This window comes from Chaetura pelagica, unplaced genomic scaffold (genome assembly GCF_000747805.2).
Source record: "Chaetura pelagica isolate M959 unplaced genomic scaffold, ChaPel_1.0 scaffold192, whole genome shotgun sequence".
NCBI lineage: Eukaryota > Metazoa > Chordata > Aves > Apodiformes > Apodidae > Chaetura > Chaetura pelagica.
Genome location: NW_009952570.1, coordinates 674,483 through 698,284, shown reverse-complemented (window position 1 = coordinate 698,284; position 23,802 = coordinate 674,483). Strand labels below are relative to the sequence as shown.

General features: G+C 46.3%; 1 protein-coding gene across 1 annotated transcript in view; it reads right to left on the bottom strand.

Annotated features, from left to right (window-relative positions):
• Positions 1-23,802, bottom strand: part of EHHADH (enoyl-CoA, hydratase/3-hydroxyacyl CoA dehydrogenase) — a 30,835-nt gene that overhangs the window by 1,669 nt on the left and 5,364 nt on the right. Inside the window, 6 exon segments of the mRNA XM_009993532.1 lie at positions 7,930-8,271; positions 13,736-13,840; positions 14,965-15,076; positions 16,452-16,624; positions 17,388-17,495; positions 23,548-23,603. Coding sequence (XP_009991834.1) covers positions 7,930-8,271; positions 13,736-13,840; positions 14,965-15,076; positions 16,452-16,624; positions 17,388-17,495; positions 23,548-23,603 — 896 coding nt within the window.

Sequence of the window (23,802 nt, the reverse complement as noted above, 5' to 3'; positions counted from 1 at the left end):
GAAAGAGTGGAAGCATGTGCAAAATGAGCAGTGCACAGGGAGACAAAAAGAACTGAGGACTGAGGAAAAGGAAGGTGAATTCTCCTGTTCAGTGAGTCTAAATGTCTGAAAAGCAGAAGCATAATGGCAAGTTAATGTCCTCTCAAGCTTCCAAGATACCAGTGGGACTCACTCCAGTGTGTGCAGACCGTGTGATTCATGTCTTCTGCCTGCAACGTTTTATACCTGTGGAAACCAGCATCACTTAAGAGTTGGAACCTGGGGATCAAAGACAGGAGAGCTGAGTTTCAGCTTCAGCCCTGTTAACAACTTCCAGCAGGTAGTTTCATGAGCAAGCTCCAGGCTGGGGATATCAGTGCCTCTCTGTTCTGCTGAGATGGTCCTTTACGGGCGCTCACAGAGGAATATCAGTGCAAGCAAACAACTGCACCTGGACACAAAGCTCAGACTATTGGATTGTCCCTCTTTCCAAGCTTCCTCTTTGTCCCCTTCCTCTTCTCCCTTGGCACTGGTATAATCCCTGAAGCAAACAGAATTCAGCTGATTTTGGACACTGATCTCTAAATTTTGTCTCTAGTGTCTTCTATGTGTCTTGTCACCAGATCAAGAGGATGGAACTAAACACACTCTTCTTAATCCAGATTTCAACATCTTCTGTCTCCTTTTTAATCACTCTGGAATGTCAGCAGCCTTTTGTTTGCTGTTTGCACTTTATATCAGGCATCTCTGCCCACTGAGAACTCTTCAAGTCCTCCAACACAGGCCATTCCTAACTTCTGAAGAGTCTCAAAGACACAGTCTTCCATGTGCAACCAGACAGTTAAAGTTCTTGCCCAGAATTCTCCTAACTGAGCATCCATTCAAGATGTTTGGTTTTTTTTCCTCTAACATCTCTAAATGTGCTACTACCAGCTCCTACCCCCAGCAATAACAGTGTAGAGACTGTTGGCTTGATCCCTTCCTTCCTTCTGAGCCCTTCCACCAGCTCTGCCTTCTAGCATAAAATGAAGCTGCACACTTACACTTCCCTGTGATACAATCCACACAATTTATCTTGCTCACCCATCAGGGAGGCTTTTAAGACTAAATTAATACAAACTAGTAAGAGAAGACCAGCACATTTTAAGCAGCTTTAAAAGTGCAAAGCATCTGAATGGGAGGATTACTAATATCCTAAATAAAGCAACAACTAGACAAAGTACAGGCTTGTTATAATTCTGTAGAAATGATTTTTTTAATCCAGATTTACAAATTAAAGTCAGCTAAACAAATAAACAGAAACAAGGGGATTAAAAAATTTGTCTAAAGCAGCTTTGTAAAGAGGAGCTGAAATAATGTCATCATTTAAACAAGTGCCAGCAAACAAGGTCAAACAAGGTGGTATGTTTTCCCTCCAAGCTACACACCATGGGTTAGTTCTGTCTACACAAGACATTGAAACCATCCCCTGCTTAGCCACAAGAAGAGAGTTTTTTACAGACATCACTATCTGGCAGCCTCCTTATAAACCATGACACTCCCGAGCTCATGCTGAAGCTCCTTTCTAGGAAATTAGATTTACTGCTTCATAATCAAGTACTGGGAAAACCTGATTTGAAAGTAAAACTAGAATAACACGAATCAGTTCCAGTATTTCAGTGTCCGTGGTTTGGGGACTGAAAAACCCCAAACAGAAATAGCTCCTTCCACTGTGCCCCATACTCAGAGCCTCAGATGTGGTGGCAGGGTCAGGTGGAGAAAGTTCTTAGCCTGTCTTTGGTGAGCTGCACAGGCTGCTTTCTTCTGAGACAGCATGGGAGGCAACTCACCACCTCCTGCATATCCACCAAGCCCCATCTTTAAGGCCTTTTGTAGACATCAAGGTTCTGCAGTTCCAAATCTGGTTTCTTAATGACTCTTTCTTGAAGTCTCTTCTTCCTTTCCAGACTGGAGACCTGGGATTTCTCCCTAGAATTTCCAAGCTCTAGTAAAGAAGTAACATTCACATCCTGGGCCTTATTAACTCCTGTCCCTCTCAGCTTCAGACTCATGACTAAAATCTTAGCAGACCTCTCACGATGTGAACATGCTGCTTTTTCCTAAACCAAAACCTCTTCCATGAGCAGAACATCTCCAGCCTCCTTTTCAAGGCAAGTTCTGCAGAGGCATTAGCTGATCTCCCTGTTTGTTTTCATCCACACGTAGTGTGAGTTGTCCCACCCAGGTTTTAGCCAGCCCATGACAGACAAGCATACATACTTGTAGTACTCCACTTTCTAGGCCATGGGAATAGGCTTATGGATAAGATATGAGTTTGCCAAGCTTGTTTCTGACCTAGAAAAGCTGTCTCTCAACTCACTACATAACTCTTCAGTGGCCTGTACGAAATGATGTTTAATGAAGCTGGCAGAGAGAGTAATGAAAGCCCCAAGGGTTTTGTTACATTCGAGCTTGCACAGCATGACTCCCCTGGAATTATTTTCTAATGCTGGGCTATAAACCCAAGGAGAGATCTGGCAATCTAGCAGGGAAAGAAGCACTTCTGAGGACTCCTTTTTTCAATCTGTAAAGCCTAGTGATCTTGGGGAAGAATACATTAGAGATAAAAAAAAAAAGGTAGGGCCTTTTCTGTGTGGAAGGCTGTAGAAGAAAGAGAAAGGGAAATGTCACATGCTCAGCCAGATCACAGACCAAAACATGGCCAGGAACTACTCCAGAATTTCTACTGGAAATTTCTACTCTTTTCTTCCTCAATAGTGCTCTCATTTCCCCCCGATCATGAAAAAAACTTTCTATTCTTATATTCCATGTAGGGGATAGTTCTCAGAGCTGTGTTACCATCTTTCATGCCCAGGACTTTCAAAAGAAGACTGAGATCCTCTTCAAGAAAAAGCACATCTTGCTTCTGGTCTTTTGAGGTGAACTGTAGCTTTGACATATAAATAAGCCCACCCTTGAGCCCATGTAATTTCAGGCCAAACATGGAGATGACAAATCCATTTGCTGGGCAAGCTGAGTGAATAATGACTGTTAATTATTGATCAGTCACATGAAATACTTAGAATAAGAAATATCATGCAAAACTAATTGAAGGACTTTAAAAACAGAGTTCAAAACAAAATAACTCAAAATCTGTACAAAGCAACCCATGCACAGTCACACACACTGGAGAAATACAGATCAGTGGAAAATATTCTGAATTATAATGAATATTTGGACTTTAAAATGCTGGGCAATGGAAACAATACTTTGCTAAAAATATGCAAAGGCTGTTCCAGTTTTCCTGTTGAAACCAACAATGAGCACTTGGCAGTGGTAGATTGCTGCAGGCTGGAGTTGCTTCTCCATCTCACTATTTCAGGGTATTAATTGCAAGCAGAAAGAATGTGACACTCCAGACAAGCAGGGAGCTCCCTCCAAGTTCCTGGACAGGCAGGGGAGCCACAAAGCAAGTGGCACTGCTGCCATACCCTAAAGGTCCTCTGTGCCTAAGGAAAAGGTGCTGAAGGAGGAGGAAGTCAATGTGATCTCAGTTGCTTCTCATTGTGCAGCAACGAAAGAGGGAAGCAGCAGCACCCTCTGTGTGTGAAACTTTCACTTAGTGTGTGACACAGCACAACACTGTCTGCTGGAAAAGGGGGTGTATGTGATTTCTGGCCATCCCAAAGGGATACAACATCTTGCTCTGCCTCCCATCCTCTCTGCAGTGACAACAGAGGATCACCTTCGTAGACTCAGTAATTACATGAATGAGCAGCACTATTTTAAAAGGTGCCAGTCCTTCAAAAATCATCCCTAAAATTTGGATTTCTGGTGCTGCAAGAAGGTACTTAAGACCAAGAATGTGAAATTAAGAGGGTGTACAGGGTGGTAGTGGCTGGAGAATGACTTTTTGTTAGAGTAGCCTGAAAGGAAAAATACAGTTGTATTGGTGTGCTCTATGCCTGTCTCTGACAAACTTGCAATTTCACTGACATCAAAAGCCAAAATAGGAGAAAAACCTTCCAGAGGAAGGAGAAAAAGCACCATACAGTGGCAGCAAGAAGTGATGCAAAGCAGTGATATGAAGATGTGGTGTGTGATTCAGAGTGAAAAGGAGGTGATCAATAACTTCCTAAGTAGGTGATGTCACTTATCAAATGAAGCATCATGGGAACAAGCAGCATAAACAAGGAGGGTTCAACTGTGGGGAGGGGGTAGTGGAGGGGGGTTGAAGCAGTGACTCAGAGAAGGCATCAAAGCCTGGGTAAGGGGGGAGGCGCTGAGGGCACTGATCAGCTTTAGTGACCCTGACCAGCTGCAGCTGGAGCCTCCACCCACATCCACTGCCCATTGGCCTCCCAGCCCCATTTAAGCTCAGACCTGGGCTTCTCTTCCTTTCCTAAGCTGTATTGGAGTGTTCTGGTGTTTCACTGTGGACACTGCTGGTCCAGACCTCAGCCTGGCTTCCCAACTTTACCTTGGACCAGCATCATCATATGAAATTTGCATGACCATCTCTGCTTCTAGGAGATCCTGGCCACAATCTCTGGGTCTGCTCTGCCTGCCTTATTCAGGTACTGTAAATAATTGATTGCTACAGCAGTGGGTTGTGCTGCCATCCAGAGGGAGAAGGGGTTGATAGGTACTTCAGGAAGTTGAGGAAGGGGAAGTGCAAAGTCCTGCACCTAGGGAGGAATGGTCCTCTGCACCAGGCTATGCTGGGGGCTGGCTGACTGGAAAGCAGCTCTGCAGAAAAGGACCTGGGGGTCCTGGTGGACACCAAATTGTCTGTGAGCAGCAATATGACCTTGTGACAAAAAAGGCTAATGGTATCTGGGGCTGTGTTAGGAGTCTCACTGACAGGGTGAGGGAGGTGATCTTTCCTCTCTACTTACCACTGGTGAGACCATGCCTGGAGTACTGTGTCTGGTTCTGGACTCCCCAGTAGAAGAGTAAGATGGAGCTACTGGAGTGGGTTCCGTGAAGGGCTGTGCAGATGATTAAGGGACTGGAGTGTTATATCAGGAGAAGCTGAGAGAGCTGTGACTCCAGCCCAGAGAAGGCTTGGGGGGACTCTTATCAATGTACCTAAATACCCAAGGGGCAGGTGTAAAGAAGATGGAACCAGACTCCTTTAGGTGGCCCCTGGGGACAGGACCAGAGACAATGGGCACAAACTGAAATCCAGAAGGTTCCATCTCTTCAATATAAGGGTGACTGAGCACTGACACAGGCTGTCTAAAGAGGTTGTTGAGTTTTCATCCTTGGAGATATTTAAAAGCTCTCCCCAGGATGTGATTCTGGAGACCTGGCTCTAGGTGGCCCTGTGTGAACAGAGGGGTTGGGTAAGATCACCTTCAGAGGTCCCTTCCAGCCTCAATGATTCTGTGATTCCATGATTCTGTCCCCCTGGGAGGTGTTACTGCTTTGGCTCCCCATCCCTGGGACCCAGCTGCTTCCTGCCAGTAGATAATGAACAGGATGTGTTGAACAGGGCTGTCACCTTGAGCATACCAAGTAGGTGCAAGGAAGAAACATCTCAGTACCTGGTCTGAGTCTAATTACTCCTAGAACACTGTTCCCCCTCTGGCTGTGCACCCATTACAAATTGGGGTAAGTCCAGAGTTGTGGAAATGACCAGAGTGTGACAGATTGTGTTCTGCAGTAAAAATGTCAAAACACTTGGTATCCTGGGGTGCAGTAAGAGGAGTGTGTCCAGCAGATGAAGGGAGGTTCTTCTCCCCCTCTACTCGGCCCTGGTGAGACCTCACTTGGAGTATTGTGTCCAGTTCTGGGCTCCCCAGTTCCAGAGGGACAGGGATCTACTGGGGAGAGTCCAAGGGAGGCTACAAGGATGATGAAGGGACTGGAACACCTGCCTGATGAGGAAAGGCTGAGAGACCTGGGGCTGTTCAGTCTAGAGAGGAGAAGACTGATGGAGGCATCTAATTAATGTCTATCAATACATGAGGGCATCAAGAAGGCAGGGACAAGCTCTTGTCACTTGTGCCCTGAGATAGGACAAGGGGAATGGATTCAAACTGGAGCCCAGGAAGTTCCACCTCAACATGAGGAAGAACTTCTTTGCTGTGAGGGTGACAGAGCCCTGGGACAGGCTGCCCAGAGAGGCTGTGGAGTCTCCTTCTCTGGAGCCTTTCCAGCCCTGTCTGGATGCCTTTCTGAGTGACCTGCCCTGGTTTGGGTACTGCTCTGGCAGGGGGGTTGGACTTGATGATCTTCAGAGGTCCCTCCCAACCCTTGATATTCTGTGATTTATTCTGCAAAACGTATGAGTTAACTTCAGCAGAGTCTGTAACCAGCTACAAAATCACAGAAAGGTGAGGCTGAGGAAGTTCCAGAACAGAATTCAAAAACTTGTCTGGAGATGAGGTGCAAGTATTTAATCCAATGGATGAGAGATGTAGTCTGGCCAGTTCAGTTTGGAAATAAGATACAGATAATGTTTCTACTAGAAACTTTCAACTAGAGATGGCATCTGTCCTTAGAATGCCCTCTAGCTCAGTTTCAGCACCAAAATAAGCAGATCAGATCTAAACAGCCCTTCTGGCTAAACTGTCATTGTGACTGGGACTTTGCAAATGGATTATTTACGTTGGCATGATTTATCAGAATGTAGCAAAGAATGCCCATTCTAGCCACCTGGTCATTCCTGCCAGGCTTCTGCACAGATCCTTCCTGCCAAAGCACACACTGCAACTCCTGACAGGTCAGCCCTACATGTGTCCAAAGCACTGTACTCTTCAAATCACCTGGTAAACTTGGCAATAATTCATGCCTCTTCACCTGAACCTTGCAACAGCCACGGATCCTCCTCACAAGGGTTGTTAGGCCAATGTTTAAAAACCACTTTAGTGAGGAGTACAGCATGGCTGCTAATGAGGAGAAGGGAACTGCCAAAAAAAGTGTTTCTATGGCCTGAAATGAGCTTTCACGGAGCTTACAAGGGCTTGTGAGTGAGAGGACAAGGGGAAATGGATGAAAACTGGAAGAGGGGAGGTTGAGGTGAGACATGAGGAGGGAATTGTGGAGTGTGAGGGTGGTGAGAGCCTGGCCCAGGTTGCCCAGGGAAGCTGTGGCTGCCCCATCCCTGGCAGTGTTGAAGGGCAGGTTGGATGGGGCTTGGAGCAACCTGGGCTGGTGGGAGGTGTCCCTGCCCATGCAGGGGGGTTGGATCTGGATGATCTTTCAGGTCCCTTCCAACTCAAACCAGTCTATGATTATTGTGCAGAGTGCAAGAGGCCTGAGAAGTACCCAGGGAAGGGTAGTGTTGTGGTGAGCTTTCTCTGAAACAGAATGGATGTTTTCCAAGTGCTCCATTACCTGTCTAACTGTATTTGAGTGCTACTATCAACAGGCAGAGCTGAAAGATATATATTTTTTTTTTACATCTCAGCAGTGCATCAAAGGTTTTATTTAAATTGCTCTCATAAAAAATTAATGAAGGCATTATCTTGCTGGGCTACAAAATGGCAGGAGTGGATCCCAGTGAGATGAAATATTCTTAAAATACAACTGTCAAAACATTTTTATATTAATATATCCCTGAGTGACTCTGCACATGCACTTGCAGTACAGAACTAGACCAGGAGAAGGAGAATTTCAGGCAGACTTGCTTGTAACATGAAACAAAGCCAGGACTCAACAGGATTTAAAATGAGCTGACTGCTCATGATCTATAGGTGAAGCTGCCTCTGAAGTGAGGGGAAGTTACTCTTTTCAAGAAAGAGGTGGCATCAAGTGAGAATCTAGTGTGGTGTGACTTTTTTTGAGCTTAATAATGCAGCAACAACTTTCCTCCTTGGATGCCACCTATGGGTGTGGTGTATCTTAGCCTGGGCAGCAGTGAGTGCCAGGGAATCCCACTTCTGCTGGGAGTAAAGCCACGTCACACCCCCCAGCTCTGCTGTTGGCTGCACAGTCAGCAAGCACCGCAGCTCCAACCCTTACCTATCACGGCTGCCTTGCGGATGGGCCGAGGGGAGGCACTTCTCCAGGACGCTCCACGGGGTGTTGTCCACTTCTGCACGGCTCTCTCTGCAAAGAACACGTACTGCAGGGCCTGGGCCTGCCCGGAGCTCAGGAGCACCTCGAACAGCTCCCGCTCCCTGCGCACGCCCTCGGCAAAGGGCAGCCTGGTGGCTGCTCTCACCGCCTGGAAGCACAGCTCCGGAGCCAGGAAACCACGGGCCTGTTTCTTCAGCTTCACAAAAGCCTCGTTGAGAAACGCTTCCATGTCGGGCAGTTTTGGAACCGGCTTCAGGCTGAGCCTGCGAGGTCCCACTGGCTGGTCTGGGGGTAGAAAAATAGAGGCACTGAACAAAGCAGAAGGGGCTCCAGGAAAGCTGGGGAGGGACTTGGGACAAGGGCAGGGAGGGAGAGGACAAGGGGGAAGGGATGAAAACTGGCAGAGGGAGATTGAGGTGAGACATGAGGAGGGAATTGTGGAGTGTGAGGGTGGTGAGAGCCTGGCCCAGGTTGCCCAGGGAAGCTGTGGCTGCCCCATCCCTGGCAGTGTTGAAGGGCAGGTTGGATGGGGCTTGGAGCAACCTGGGCTGGTGGGAGGTGTCCCTGCCCATGCAGGGGGGTGATCTGGATGATCTTTAGGGTCCATTCCATCCCAAATCAGTCTGTGAATGTATGTAGAAGACTACAGACCTTCACCCCTTTCTACAGACTCGGAATGTAGTCTCTTTCCTCCTCAGCTTGCTGCATTAGGGCTTGTGTGGCACATCAGGGTCTAGAACTGAACTGACATTTCTCTTCAGCTTTCTGCTTGCTGTGGCAATTACAATTTTTCAAGTCCCTTCAGATTTCAAAAAAGCAAGATTTCAATTTCAAAGCAGTAATTCTTTCCTTCTTTTTCTCAGCTGCACAGTGTGCTCTGACTACTCCAGTTCTCTTACATTGCTCAGTCCCAGCTGCCACACCTATAAGGCTGTTTCTATAAGCTGCAGGACTAAAGCTTTCCTGCAGTATCATTTAGTACCTGATGCCCAACTGACTTTGCTGGCCAGGTGCATTCCAGCCAGGGTCCTGACCCAGGCATTTAGAAGACAGACTGAGAAATACACCCTGACTTCAATTCTTCCTTGACAGCAGGAGCTCCTTTGTTTACTTTGAGACAAGCCAAGAGGACAGCTAACACAGCATGAGTTGGGGAGCAAATGAGTAACAAGGGAGAGCTCATGCTTCTGTGTCAGCAAGGGGTGAATCAAGCAGCCACACAAATACCTGAGGCTCATTACAGACAGAGGTTGCTATGGTGATACCTAGACAGGATTTTAATTGAGAGAAGTTAGTTACACTTCAGATGCCAAAATCCTCTCCAACCTCTTCAGAAGTACAAACCTTGGTGCCTGCTGTGAGACCTCTGATCTGTCCATACTCAGGTTCTTCCTATGCTCTCAAAGGCAGCTTTTCTCCATAAAGATCATGGAGGAACAAGATCAGAGAAATTCAGGATGCATTCCCTCAATATTCCAACATTTTCACAAACTCTTGTCATCACAGCCACACCCACATCATTGACTGACTGTGCAGCCATGTTACTGCACTGGCTGCTGCAGTGCTGTTCCCAGAAGCACCTAGGATGGCCACCAAAGCAGGATGGTGGGTGGACCCCTCTCATGGGAACCTTCTGCTGAGAAGCTTTCTGGTATACAGTCTCATTGCCCTAGCTTCTGTGATAAGCTCTGCCATGGGAGCATGCTTCCATGGAAGGTGGCATATTGCATCCCCTTTTTCTTCATGCTGAGCTAGGGAAGTGCTGGTGCACCAGCAGAAGCCTCAGGAGCAGGAATCACACATAGGATGCAGAGCAGCAGTAATGGCAGCACTGCAGTCACAGCTGCCCAAGGAACATGTCCTGACTCCAGCTCCAAGGAACAGAAACATGAGTTTCCAGGATGAGTTAAGACACTGATTTCCTGACATAAAGGTCTTCAGAGATCAGGCTTTTTAGACTAGCCTTTTAGAAAACATGGCAATGAACACTTGCTGGGCAAGTAGCTTCCCTTGCAATCAGGGTTCATAAAAATAATGTTTTCCCATTAACAGTGAATGTAGCTGGTATCTGCCAGCATTGCAGGATTTAGTCAGGATAATGCTCCTTTGTTTTGGAAACCTTTGTTTCTCCCCTAAATATGTGTTTTTAACCCAGAAATGTTCTTTATGCATGGTCCTTTATTTAGAATTTAAATAGTGGGTTCCACTAGAGGAAACCTCAGGTCTGTCCCAGGAAGCAGATCTGATGGCCGAAAGGTCACTTAGACCAACAAATCAAAGGACTTCATATGACATCTCTGATGTGGAAAGGACTGGTAAAAAATGAATACTACTGGGAACCATTAAGCATGGTCTTCAGATAGTAAATAGTACTTGTAAGCACAAACACTGATGGGGGGGACATGAGTTAGTTCCTCAGAGTGAAAAAGAAAAGTAGTTCTCAGGGTCATGTAACAGAACTTTTATTTAGCTGTAAGCTAAATAGATCATGTGAAGTATTTCTTCAGCATCTCATTGCAGTGCCTTTGCTTCTGGGATGCTAATAATAATCAGAGGCATAATTATGAACAGGAAAAAAGGATCTGAATCCAAACCTGGGAAGAAGAAATCAGCATGGGACACTTGTGGCTTGATTTCTGAAATCAAAGCAGCAGGAACAAGATGAACAGACATTGGTAGTGCAGGGGAAAGCATCACCCCTGCTCAGGCACAGATACCTGCTTTGTTTTACTAGGGTTTGTGGTCCAGGTGGCACAAAGGACAGACCAAGTCTAAAATTCCTACCAGCAAAAGCAGCACGTAAGCATGCAATGTCAAAAATGGTGCTATTTAAAGCAACAACAAAACCCAAATGATCCCAGAGTTGTAAACCCTGGGGATACTATAGGAGTCTGCATGCAAGAGGCAGAGCTAGCCCAGCCTTCCTGGTGCACTGAACTGCTGGTGGGTTTGAGACACAAAGCTGACAGTGGACCCCTGCTCCTCAGGGCTGCCTTTCACAGACTGGTTCTGTCAGAGAAGCACTTTGCTGGACCTTCTGCCTGAAGGTTGCAGCCAGAATCATGAGCCCTGCAGAGATTAAATTGCCTTTGTGTTGTCTATCACCCCAGAGATGATGATGTGCTGAAAGCCCTTGCAGCTGTCAGAAAGCCTTTCTCCAGAAGGCTCCATTTAGAGCATGCAATTACCAGTTCCTCCTTTGGGCTTTATGTGCCCCAGAAGAACCTCATGCTTCCTCCACAGTATTTGTAGCAGCTTACAGTGAGAAAATCCTAATCATCTTTCCAGGCAGAGTGTAACACCTGTGGGGCCTGAGCTGGGCTCAACTGAATTGATCTTGCGTGGCTCTTTGGGACAAACCCCTGGCACTTCTGTGCTCTGAGGAGATGATACAGGAGAGCCAGCAGGTGTGGTCAGAAAGCAAGGGACGATGATCTATGGAGGGAGATCCAAGCACCCTGCTGTGCAGAGGCTCAGCAGCCATTTTCTCCTCCAGCTGAGGACTTCATGCAGCAGGCCAGCAGGAGGTGGGCAGCGTGAGCTGCACAGGAAGCGTCAGCAATTTTCCTATTTTCTGATGCCATCAGGTGGACAAATTCTGTAATGCAGCGGTTGTCTAGCACCTTTAGTGACCAGGACATTCTCCTGTCTCCACGGTTTTAGCTCCTGGCCATTCCTTATAAAAAATGGCCTTCTGCAAACTCTAATGAGATGTTTTCCAAGCAGGAAAAAAACAAAGATTAGCTGACTTGCCAGTACTTCCACTGTTAAAGCACATTCTGTAAATGCCAGTAGAGCTGTTGGAAAGAGTCTTGAAAGCATTTTTTAAGTCCTTGTTGGAGTTGGTACAGCGTGTGAAGTGAAGGACCTTCCATGACATTACTAATTTTTATTGGGGTAACTGGAACCAGCAATAAACAGAAAATTTACCACTACTAATGAGTAAGACTGGGACAGGCCACCTGCTCAACATCCAGCCAGGATCCTTGAATGCTTATCATAGAATCATGGAACAGTTTGGGTTGGAAACTTGAAGATTATCTAGTTCTAACCCCCCTGCATGGGCAGGGACACCTCCCACCAGATCAGGTTGCTAATTATACAATTTAAAAAGTAATTTCTTTGTAGTGACAATTTCCAATGAAGATGAAGCCACAGAAGATGAATTTGCCAGTAGTGGTAGTGGACATAATTACAGGAAACATGTTACAACGAGGAACAGTGTTCTCTGATTAATTCCTGAGGTTCTCTAAGGTCAAGCTGACTTTCACAACTGTCAGCCAGTGCACAATATCTGTCACAGAAAAAATAAGCATAGAAATAGCTAAATTTCACTTAATTTCAGACAGCATTTATTGAAATCCAGAATGCTTATTGGTTTGTCAGTTCTAGCAACATATCTATTGCTCTGCTGCTGCCATCAATACTGGTATAGACTTTTATGCAGGGGATCACTCAGAAGCCCAGAGGTACATCAAAGAGAACACTGTTGGGTTAATTTGCCTAGATGAGCAATATTATTTAATTGCCCTCCCAACAGATAAACAGAGTTCTCATTCAAAAAGGACAAAATCAAAGAACCAAAGTGTCTTACAGCACCCATCTCTTGCTAAAGAATTATATATAATCTGATTACATGGAGGGAAGGAGAAACAAGGACTGCCTCTGTCAACCATCCTGCACTAAAAATGAAGCCCAAAAAACACTGCTGGATGAATACAGGGGGAAGGAAGGGGATCTCCTGCAGAAAGCCTAGCCAAAGAATACTTTTTTGCTCCTATCTGGTCAATCTCTAGCTGTAGGGAAGTATACAAGACACTGATCGTTAAGAATAGCCCATTCATTGAACTACCTGAAAGATATGGTGCACTCATCTGGAACAAAGCTCAGGCTGCTTCAGTTTCTAGCCCAGGGGAAGTGCTGCTACAAAGAAGAAAGGGCCCTGTTTGCAGTGAAGGGAACTACAGGAGCAAAACCAGCACCTCAGCCTGGGAAAGCATTGCCTATAGAGGCCACAGGGTCTAAGCAGAAAGGGCTTCTTGCTTCCTTGCATGCATCTCATTGTGACAGTTCCAGATGAAATCATTGTTTCCAAAGGTGCATGGAAGTTAGTACTGGGAAAATACCCTGTTTTCTCTCAAGGTGATGCTCCTTGTGCTTCACAAGGAATGTTCCTGTTCCTCACCCCAGTGAATTGGATTTTGCTGTTTCTAAGATGGGGAAAAAATTTTCTCCACATCACTCCCATGTCCACAGGCCATTTTTTCACATAGCAGCTAAAGTCCAACGACAGTTGCTTCTGGGCTTATGGGTCATTAAGTTGGGCTGAGGATGTGCCAGCCCCACTAGAAAGTTATTTCTGTTCAGCCATTATTGATGGTGCAGGCAGAATACATGCAATTCCAGCTGTGATCCGAAGCTATATATGGAAAGAGAGCATGCTCCCCAAAATCAGTGGACTGCAGCAGCCCAGAGGAGCCTGGGAGTTTGGATATATAATTCAGAAGCAGGTGGATTTGATATGTATCTATTCTCTGAATCCCTACTTTGAATTTCTGCTGCTCTGCATCATCTGAACTCTTCGTTTCAGACAACAGAAAACAAATTCTGCATTTACATCTGTCTTTCATGGCTGCCAAAACCCAGTGAATGGAGCATAGAAATTGGAACAAACTATTGGCTTTGTTCTGACCCTCTCCAGCCCCAAAACATCACCAATTTCTTGGCATTGCTACAGTTCTTTCCTTACCAATCACTCTGTTTGCCAAGCAAATTGCTGCCTCAACTGTGTTTTCTTCCACAACTTCATCAACCAGACCAAGCTTCAGTGCTTCAGTTGCTGAAATGTGTCTTCCTGTGATAAACAGATAAATAAGATGACTACAATGGAACATAATGGGCAATTTCTTTCTTTTCCACCCGATAAAATGACTTCTGTGTAGCTGGCTTCAAATATGAGACATGCTCATCCTCAGGTACACAAAATGCATTCACTAACTACGTGCCTCAGAAGCACGAATGCCCCTTTCTGAGCCCCTTTCATGAGTGGAAGCCAGCTGAATTTCAACTCAAGCTACAGAGTCACAGAACTGTCAGGGTTGGAAGGAACCTCTAGAGATCATCCAGTCCGACCCACCCACTAAAGCAGGATTGCCCAGGGCACATCCCACAGGATTGCACCCAGGGGGCTCTTGAGTATCTCCAGAGATGGAGACTCCACACCCTCCCTGGGCAGCCTGTCCCAGGGCTCTGCCACCCTCACCATAAAGAAGTTTCTCCTCATATTTCACTGGCACTTCCCACATTCCAGCCTGTGCCCATTGCCCCTCGTCCTGTCCCTGGGCACTGCTGAGCAGAGTCTGGCTCCATCCTCCTGCACCCACCCTGAGATACCTACAGGCATGAACAAGGTCTCCCCTCAGCCTCCTCCTCTCCAGGCTGAACAGCCCCAGCTCTCCCAGCCTTTCCTCATCAGGGAGATGCTCCAATCCCCCTGTCATCTTCATCACCCACCCCTGGACTCTCTCCAGCAGTTCCCTGTCTCTCTTGAACTGGGGAGCCCAGAACTGGTCCCAGTTCTCCAGATGTGGCCTCACCAGGGCAGAGCAGAGGGGTAGAGTGACCTCTCTCAACCTACTGGCCACACTCTTCCTCATGCACCCCAGGATTCCATTGGCCTTCTTGGCCACAAGGACACACTGCTGGTTCATGGACCATTTACTGTCTTACCAGGACTCCCAAATCCTTCTCCTCTGAACTGCCTTCCAGCAGGTCCTGCCCTAACCTGTACTGGTGCTTGGGGTTCTTCCTTCCCAGGTGCAGGACCCTGCACTTGCTCCTACTGAACCTCATGAGGTTCTTCTCTGCCCAGCCCTCCAGGCCATAGGTAAAATAAATTCATGTTATCTTGGAGGAAGCTGGTGGTGTGACCCAGTGCCATCCTCTTAGACAGAGCAAGGCCAAGGCCCAGTACTTTACCTGTAGTGATTAGATCCAGAGCAGCTGGTACCCCAATCAGTCTGGGCAGTCTCTGAGTGCCTTCACCACCTGGAAGTAACCCAATGGTGACCTCTGGTAAACCCAGCCGGGCCTAAAATGAAGTCAAATTCAACAACAAATCTAATTAGAGTGATAATAACAAACTGAGCAGAACAGAGGAAAGTCAAGCAGACCTGATTCACACACTGCTCCTTAGGAAGCCTCAGAACTTCTACATAGAAACTCCATCCTTGCTTTTTGCCATGTAAGACATTGACACAAAAGCTTACTCGACCATTCTGGGGGCTTGTGGACAAATGCAGAGGGAAAACATCACCTTTCTGTGAGGAGAGGGGTGCTAGCACAGCACAGGAGAGCTACAGGGCCAACAGCACCCCCCAGACTGACATGTGTAACTTCAAGCAGTTGTTACCAAATGCTAGTGGGCACTCTGTGACCTCACTGCTACCTTCTTGCTCTAATACTTGGAAGTTTAGTAAAGGAAAATTGGTACCACTCACAGACTGAACTTTTCCCTGATTTTCTTTCAAATGGCTCTTGGTGCACGTAACATGTAGTGTGGTTATGGCAGAGAAGGCAGGGGCAGCAGGAAGGGAGGTCCTGTCTTAAAAAGCTATCTAGATTTTTTTGTCTCATTTAAAAAAAAAATACATTGCATCTTTCCCATTGAGGTCTTAAGACATTTGGAGTCAATTTAAGACCACTACTTATGGCATCCACCCTAGGTGGCAGAAAGGTGATTAGAACACCTCTTTATGCTGTTACAGCAACCCAGAGTGCTGGAGAAACAGTGATTCCCAGGGCAGAAGTGAGGGTATGGCTCTTCAGTGAAGAGATTCTACAGGGAGACCAGGCACTGCCTGAAGATGGCTCAGCATTCCTGAATCTTGAACGAGCGGATTCTAGAAAACAGACTGATCACTCTTTAAAAGACTCTTGAAGCTGTCTGTTGGTCAGAGTGCTCTGAGGTCCCAGAGCTCTTGAGGAATCAAACCATAAATACTCTGTGCCAGCTGAATTTCAACTACCTGTTCAAACCAGGCCACTACCAGAAAGAACTGCAAAATTCACAGGACTAGGGGGAAAATAAAAGTAAGGGAAAGTCACACTGTGAGAGCCAGTAAGACACAGTCATCTTCTTCACAATATAGATAATGGCTGCTGAGAGCCAGATGAAATGAACACTTGCTTACTGCTGTCTCTGTGCAGCCATCTTATTCTACTAGTTACAAATCAATTTTATAAATGGCTTGAAATTAGTTATTTAATAAGGCTTAAGAAAGCCTGTCATGGGTGGTGTTGCAGGCAAAGAGTCCCGTAGGTACAAATTCCCCCTCCTCTGGGCAGAGGACCTCAGGAGAGCCACGCTGTCCTGCTGCCCTCCAGGACATCCCACCCTGTCCATGCCCATGGGTAGATGTCTGGTGATGCCTTCACCAGCCTCTCTAGCTTGGAGCACGTGTTACCTTCACATGTGCCACCCGGTAGTGGCAGCCAAGTGCCACCTCCAGGCCTCCTCCCAAGGCAACACCTTCAATGGCAGCCACCACAGGCTTCCTGCTCTGTTCTATGAGAGAGACAAGGTGCCCCAAGCCAATACCACGTCTCCTGACAGAAGAAAATCCTCGGATGTCAGCTCCTGGGTTAGCACAAAGAGATGAAGAGGAGTCAGTGGGGAAGGCAGTGACTGGAATGATCCTTCCCTCTGTGCCACTGAACAGTGCTGCTCACAGATGATCAGGTCCTTGCACAGCCTGCTGCTAGCAGGAGACTGGCTAACAGGAATCGACCCCTTTTGGGATCACCTTCAAGGAACCCAGCTCCTTCAGCCCCTTCAGAGAGTTCAATGTAGTTGGGCCAAGTACACAAATAGATGGGAATTGTCATGATCATGCATTTACTACAGAAATGGTGAGTGTGGAATAGTTAAGTGCAAGTTCCCACTAACAAGCAGTGTAGAGCTCCACAGAAATTCCCTAGCTTCCCAGGCTTCTACAACTGGAGATGCGTTGTTCAGCACTGCCCCACCCCAGGTATGGTCCCCACACTGGTCCAGTTGATGGCCCAGAGATGGAAGCACCATCAGGGAGATGAGCAGCTGTCCCTCATTCCAAATCTGCCTGGATGCCATCCTCTGCAACCTGCTCTAGATGACCCTGCTCTGGCAGGGACACACACACTAGATGATCTCCAGAGGTCCCTTCCAACCCTGACCATTCCGATTCCAGGATGAACATGCCAGCTTGTTTCTGGTGGAATAGCAAAAGCCAGTTGTCTTGTGGCCATTTCCAGCCAAATCAAGACTGTTCTCAGCAGTGTTATGAGGCAGAGAATTTTCAGGCATGGTGGGTGGAGAGTGTTTCCTGTTTTTCTTGGGATGTGTTTGATGAAAAATGTCTTACCTGCACTGAATTTCCCATTTTTGCCATAAATCATAACAGCTTTCACTGAAGGATCTGCATCTGCTCTCTTCAGTCCATCCTCTAATGCCTGGAGAACTGACAAACTGAAAAAAATCAGAGATTCAGTGAATAACAATCAACTACATTACCTTTCCAAGAGGTGTGTGTTATAAACACCAAGTGTCCCAGTGAAAATGAGCAGTAAGTTCAAGCGGGTCTCTTCCCTGTGTCTTCTGCCACAGAGATTCACTCTCCAGGTGAATCCTCTCCTTAGTCTCCCTCTTCTTTCAAGGGGAGGCATCAAAATCCAACAAGCTTATGACTGATGACCTGTCATTTCCTTCCTGGAGAGCTTCTGGCAATGACATTGCTGTTTCCAAAGCAAGGAAATGTTCTTTTGAAAATGTCTTTATGAATTAAACATGCAGATTTTGAGGAAAATAGTTTAGCATAATTTTAAAGTAATTAATGTCAAAACCACTGGCAATCTAATAACTTTTTTTAAAGGGAAAGGAGTTCCAGGGATAAAAACCTATCTTTCCAAAACCTGACCCAGAGTCGGTGCTGTGCTGATGATCATAATGCTTTCACCTTGTGAAAATCTGTATATAGGTCCAGTCTTAAACTTGTGTGGGATCTGTCCAAATGAATTTGGGCCTAAGACACCACATAGAACATTGTCCTTGTCTCATCTGCCCATATTTCCACAGGCACAAGCAGTAAACAAGGCCAGCAAAGAATCAGTGAAGAAGTTCAAAACTGAAGGGTCAAAGTATAAATTTTTATAAATCAAATGTTTAAAAAATCTGACCAGACTGTATGCCCACTTGGCATTTGAAGTTTAGAAGCTAATTATACATGTGTGTGTGGATGGACATGGAGAGTCTAGTCTTTTAGAAGACTAAAGAGAATGGTAGGTAAAAATAGCATTACCACCAAGCACTTCCTTAATAGAAATATTATCACAAATTGTGTGTATCTATAATTTAGCTACTAAACTATATGAATACACACACTTGTATGTAAGTGAATGTATGGTTTGTGAGGCAGACTTTTCTGTGTGCTTATGTCTATACATAAAACACATGTAGATAATGCCTCTCGTTCAGGAAATCTAAGCCACAAGGGGTGTCACACATGCTTGCCCTGTCCTTTATAAATACCATTTCTGCTCCTAGACCTTCCCCAAGCTGTGAGGCCAGTAAGCTTGCTGGCTCATGGAAAGGGAGAAGAGCCCTGTTAGTGCCCAGTGGAGAGGAGTGTGAATTAAAAGGAACTGATGACAGAATCATAGAATATTAGGGACTGGAAGGGACCTTTAGAGATCATCTAGGCCAGCCACCCTGCTAAAGTAGGATCACTTAAGGCAGGCCACAGATAAATGCATCAGGCAGGTTTTGAAAGTCTCCAGAGAAGGAGACTCCACAACCTCCCTGGGCAGCCTGTCCCAGGGCTCTGTCACCCTCACAGTAAAGAGGTTTCTACTCATGTTGAGGTGGAACTTCCCATGTTCTAGCTTATACCCTTTTTTCCTTGTCTTATTACTGGGCACCACCAAAAAGCGATTGGCCCTTTCCTCTTGACACCCACCCCCCAGATATGTATAGACATTAAGATCCCATCTCAGCCTTCTCTTAAGACTAAACAGCCTCAGGTCTCTCAGCCTTTCTTCACAGGAGAGATGTTCAAGTCCCTTTATCATCCTTGTAGCTCTCTTTTGGACTCTCTCCAGTAGACCCCTGTCTCTCTGGAACTGGGGAGCCCAAAACTGGATACAGTATTCCAGGTGTGGTCTCACCAGAGCAGAGGGGGAGGAGAACCTCCCTAGACCTGCTGCACCCACCTTTCCTAATGCACCCATAGAAAGGCCTGATGCTTGCTTTGTGTTTTTCAGTACACTTGAGGGCATTTCACTTAAAAATAAGTCATAGATGTAAAATATCATCGCTGTACTCGTGCACTGGTTCTCAGTGTGTCCAGGGTGGGTGATGCCATGTTTATAGGAGGCAGCAGCTTGCTACAGTGGAAATCCAAAGGCTGAGGAGGAAAAGCAGGTGATTGTGGGCAGGTTGCTGTGAGGCAGCTGTGTGGAGCTCTGCCAGCCATTCCTCCTTCTAAATCAACAACTGAGAGAAGCTATTAGCAAAGTTTATTAATCAGGGCTGTTGGCTGAGGGGAGAGCTGGGGGGCTGCCTAGAAGGTCTCTGGAATCAGCTGCTGCCTGGGTAAGGCCATGCTCCACAGCAGGATCAGTGGGAGCCTTGAGACCTGGCAATCAGAGACTGAGAAGTGTTATTTTTGGGGAGAGAACAGCTGGTTATGCACCAATTGTCTCCTCCAGACATCAAAGGCAGCTCTGAAGTCTGACATCAGTAGTGGGTCTGAAAGTTGAAACTTAAAATGAGAATAATTTGGCCATGACAAAGAAAAACTACTAGGTGACTCAGTAAAGGTACTTCCAGTGTGTATACTTCCATGTAGCAGAACATAAAAGCCTTTCCCTTTTAATAAATGGTTTCATATTATGTAGGAAAAATTACATATTAAAATGTTGGGTTTTATCTCATTCCCTGTGGAATCAAGTGCTGTGGCTGCTGCTGTGTGAGTAGGACCCACGGGCTGCACCCAATGCTCACTGCTCTTAGAGCTCTGTTTTTGCATCAGTGGGGAGGCAGGCCATAGAAATACTGAACTCACCTGCAGCTGGAAGATGAAAGGGAAAGCCATTAAGAAATGCCATTAGACTTCACAAACCATGGTGTAAAGAGGGGGGAAAAATATGAACCAGGATTCTGAACAGATGTTCGAGTACTGAGTTGAAAATATTCTCTAGAAAAATGGCACAGTTCCCTCAGGAACAGACAAGAAGCAATCAAATCATTCCTGTGTGTTGCAGGCACATGATCAGCAGGCACAAAGTGCCCACATAAAAGGCTTGTCTGTAATAACTAGAAAGCTTCAGGATTTTCTGTAGGAAATCAGTTATTAGCCCTTAGTACTCAAAACATACTCCTACCACAAGTAAAATTAGTCATCAAGGTTGCAAAAACATAACAGTTCAATCCCTACATGACCTGTGTTAATACAACAGAACTATTTTTGCCAGAATAACTTGACCCTGCACTTCATAAATATTTCTTCCTCCATGCAGTTTTATCCCAGTGGGATTTTTTGTGGGTCAAAATGGAAGAAACATCAGACTTTCTGCAGTTTCTTCTTCTCCTAAGATGGAGCAGTGAGTTTGCATCAGGGTATGTTACAGTCCAACACGGAGGCTGCCTTGTAACTCATGTTACAACTGGTATTGAACAGTAACATCTTTGATGAAAGCATCATAGTAGAATGTATGACAGTAAAACTATAAACATACTCCAGCGTGTCACAGCTTCAAACAGCTAGAGCATTAAGAAAACAAAAAGTCACTCCAATTTGCATACGTGTTTCATCACAGAACGGTCATGGCTGGAAAGGACCTCTGAGATCACCGAGTCCAACCACAAAACAAACAAACCACCAAAAAACCCTGCACAAACACCCAATCTACAATCTCAGCCACTGGGGCATGTCCTGAAGTGCCAGATCTACACGTTTCTTGAATCCCTCCAGGGATGGTGACTCCACCACCTCCCTGGGCAGCCTGTCCCAGTGCCTGACCACTCTTCCAGTAAATAACTCTTCCTCATCTCCAGTCTGACCCTCCCCTGGTGCAGCTTCAGGCCATTTCCTCTGGTCCTGTCATTATCCAATCAGGAGAAGAGGCCAACACCTCCTCACTACACCCTCCTTTCAGGAAGCTGTGGAGACCAATGAGGTCTCCCCTCAGCCTCCTCTTCTCCAAACTAAACACCCCCAGGTCCCTCAGCTGCTCCTCGTATGACTTGCTCTCTAGACCCTTTACCAACTTTTTTGCTCTTCTCTGGACACAGTCCAGCACTGTGACAGTGTCCTTCATTTAGCAGGAATAATGCAAAAAATTAACTCCATGGATTCCAATCAACACTTAATCCCATGCCATGCTGTCAGCTCCACCAGGTAGACTCTTTTGACTGCAAAAAAAGATGATTCCGTGTCATGGGTTTCAGAAACGCAGCCCGGGTGCTGGTCAAGACCATGTGCAAACCAGGGCAAGAGAACAAGCTTGTAGGTGACCACACATGGTTATTTCTGTTTTACATAAAACTCATGGCAGTGATGATGGGCTGGATTTGTAACAAGGTTTTATTAGTTACCTTAATAATTTCAGATCTTAGTTGGGGTTTGTGAATGTCATCTTTTTTCATTAAAAAAAAACAAAACAAAAAAACCAACAAAAAACTATTCAAGGGAATCCTGAAAATTAACATGGTCATGTTAGAGAAAAGAAGTCAAAGAAGTGAGACTAAAATCCAACAGTAGAAAATGTTGTTTCTGGGAAACATGCAGGTCTGATTCTTCCCCAACATCCACAGTCACTGCGTTGGGGATGTTGCTGTGTGCATCTAGGTAGGTGAGGCTGGAGCAGAGCAAGAAAAAACCCAGCAGCCTCTTAAAAAAGCATCTGTGCCTGCTGAGGCATTAATTTTTCCTGATCACAGGAGATGGCTCCTGTTTTTAACTTTCACTGCCTGCTATCACGTATGTAGTCCAACATTTCCAACAGCAATCACAAACCTGCTTCCCTAGGGCCCAGTACCTAAAGCAGGCAGAAGCAGACAGAACACACCAGAATCAGTCTGTTACACCTTTCCTCTAGTCCACCTATAGCCAGGTCTCAGCTAAAAACCACCTGATGGCAAGCACAAGATAATTATTGATTCCTTCTAAGACAGTTATTGCCCTGACACACGATCACAGACCACAGGAATGTCTCAAGACAGAGCTTTAAGGCAGCTGAACTGATTTAAATCCATGCTGTGGAGCTTCCCAGCCTTCCCCATGGGCTCCTACTCTGTCCCTGGTGCCAGCAGCGCTCGTCGTGCAGTCATACCAGGAGCTGATGCAGAGTCAAGCTGGCTGACAAACCAACCCAACCCAACCGGCTGATGTCTCAGCCCATTTGCACCCTGAGGGGGGTTGTTGCCAGTCAGAGAGCACCAATGCTAGCACAGGCTGTGAGGAACCATGGCCAGGAACACAGCAGTACCACCTTAGGCTGTGTTATGGTGATATGGAGCTCATCATGAGGGAATGAACCTACATGGGTGAAGTAAGTACTGGGGGTCTCTCAGGGGCCGCTGGCTGTGGGGCTGTCATCAGGCAAAGTGAGCAGCACTCAATGGAAACTGCCTTTTCAATGGATCTAACAGGTCTTATTTCTTCCCTCCCAGGGTTGGGAGACAGGACCACAGCCACTCTGTCTGTTAGTCTTGGTTTGTCAGAAGGGCACGCTGCTGCAAGGGCACTGACAGGTGGCAGAGGCAGGGGTCTGTCCTGCAGAGGCTGTTGTGCAGGTGCACCCAGCTGCTGTTTGAAGGCAACTTTATAAAGGGTTTTATCAAGGACTTCTCAAAAAGAGACGGGGTTAAGGCTCCTTAAGCACCTCTGTATTTTGTACTTTTTGTGGTAAGAATGGAAAGTTTACTGTGGGCATAGCCTGCAGGTTTTCTTAGACTGGCCTTGAGCACAGGAGGTCCAAGGGATGTCTTGCTCCTACATTTTTAGTTCACCTAATATCAAGTTTGTTTTCTCCTAGTTATCTGGGCACAAGAAAAGGAGCTTGCTCCACTTCTAAACATGTTGCAACAAGAGTGAGCACTGCCAGTTAACGCACAGCAGCAGGTTCTACTTCCTACTCATGCTCTTCTCACTTTCAGCTTCTTGTTAACCAACTTTCTGGTTTACACGTTGAGCATAATTGCAGTGGATTTTTTTGGCTTGTGAATATACACCGAGTAGACACTATGGTCACTGTTACAGAATAGCTCTTTGACTACAGCTGCTTAGAAACGGCTTACGTGGTGCTCAGAACTTAAGGAACTAAAAGCCACAACTGATAACAAACTCTGTAAAACATGAGGAACTAAAAGACACAACTGATAACAAACTCTGTAAAAGCAAAAAGCACATATATCCTTCTCAAAACGTGAGAAACAAAAACCTCAGGGGCTTCCACAGATTTGTGTTTGACTCCTGCTTTTCAGCCGCTCATGTTTTGAGATCGCCTGGGGTCTTTCTCGACCCAGAGCTGCAAGAGGCCAATTCCTCACTCATTTTTAAAAGGCAGCTGAGCTGCCTTTGCTCCAGACAGCCCAGGCTGTGGTTTAACCTGGGTGGCAGCCCCTGTGGCCGAACCACACCTGCTCCCCACAGCGCCCTTTGCCCTGGCCCCAGGGAACTGCCCAACAAATCTGGCAAATCTGAGAGGAAAAACCTGGTTTCCACCCACGGGCTCTGCAGGAGCTGCGGGGTAGAGAGGCTGAGCAGCTAAGGCTGCCGA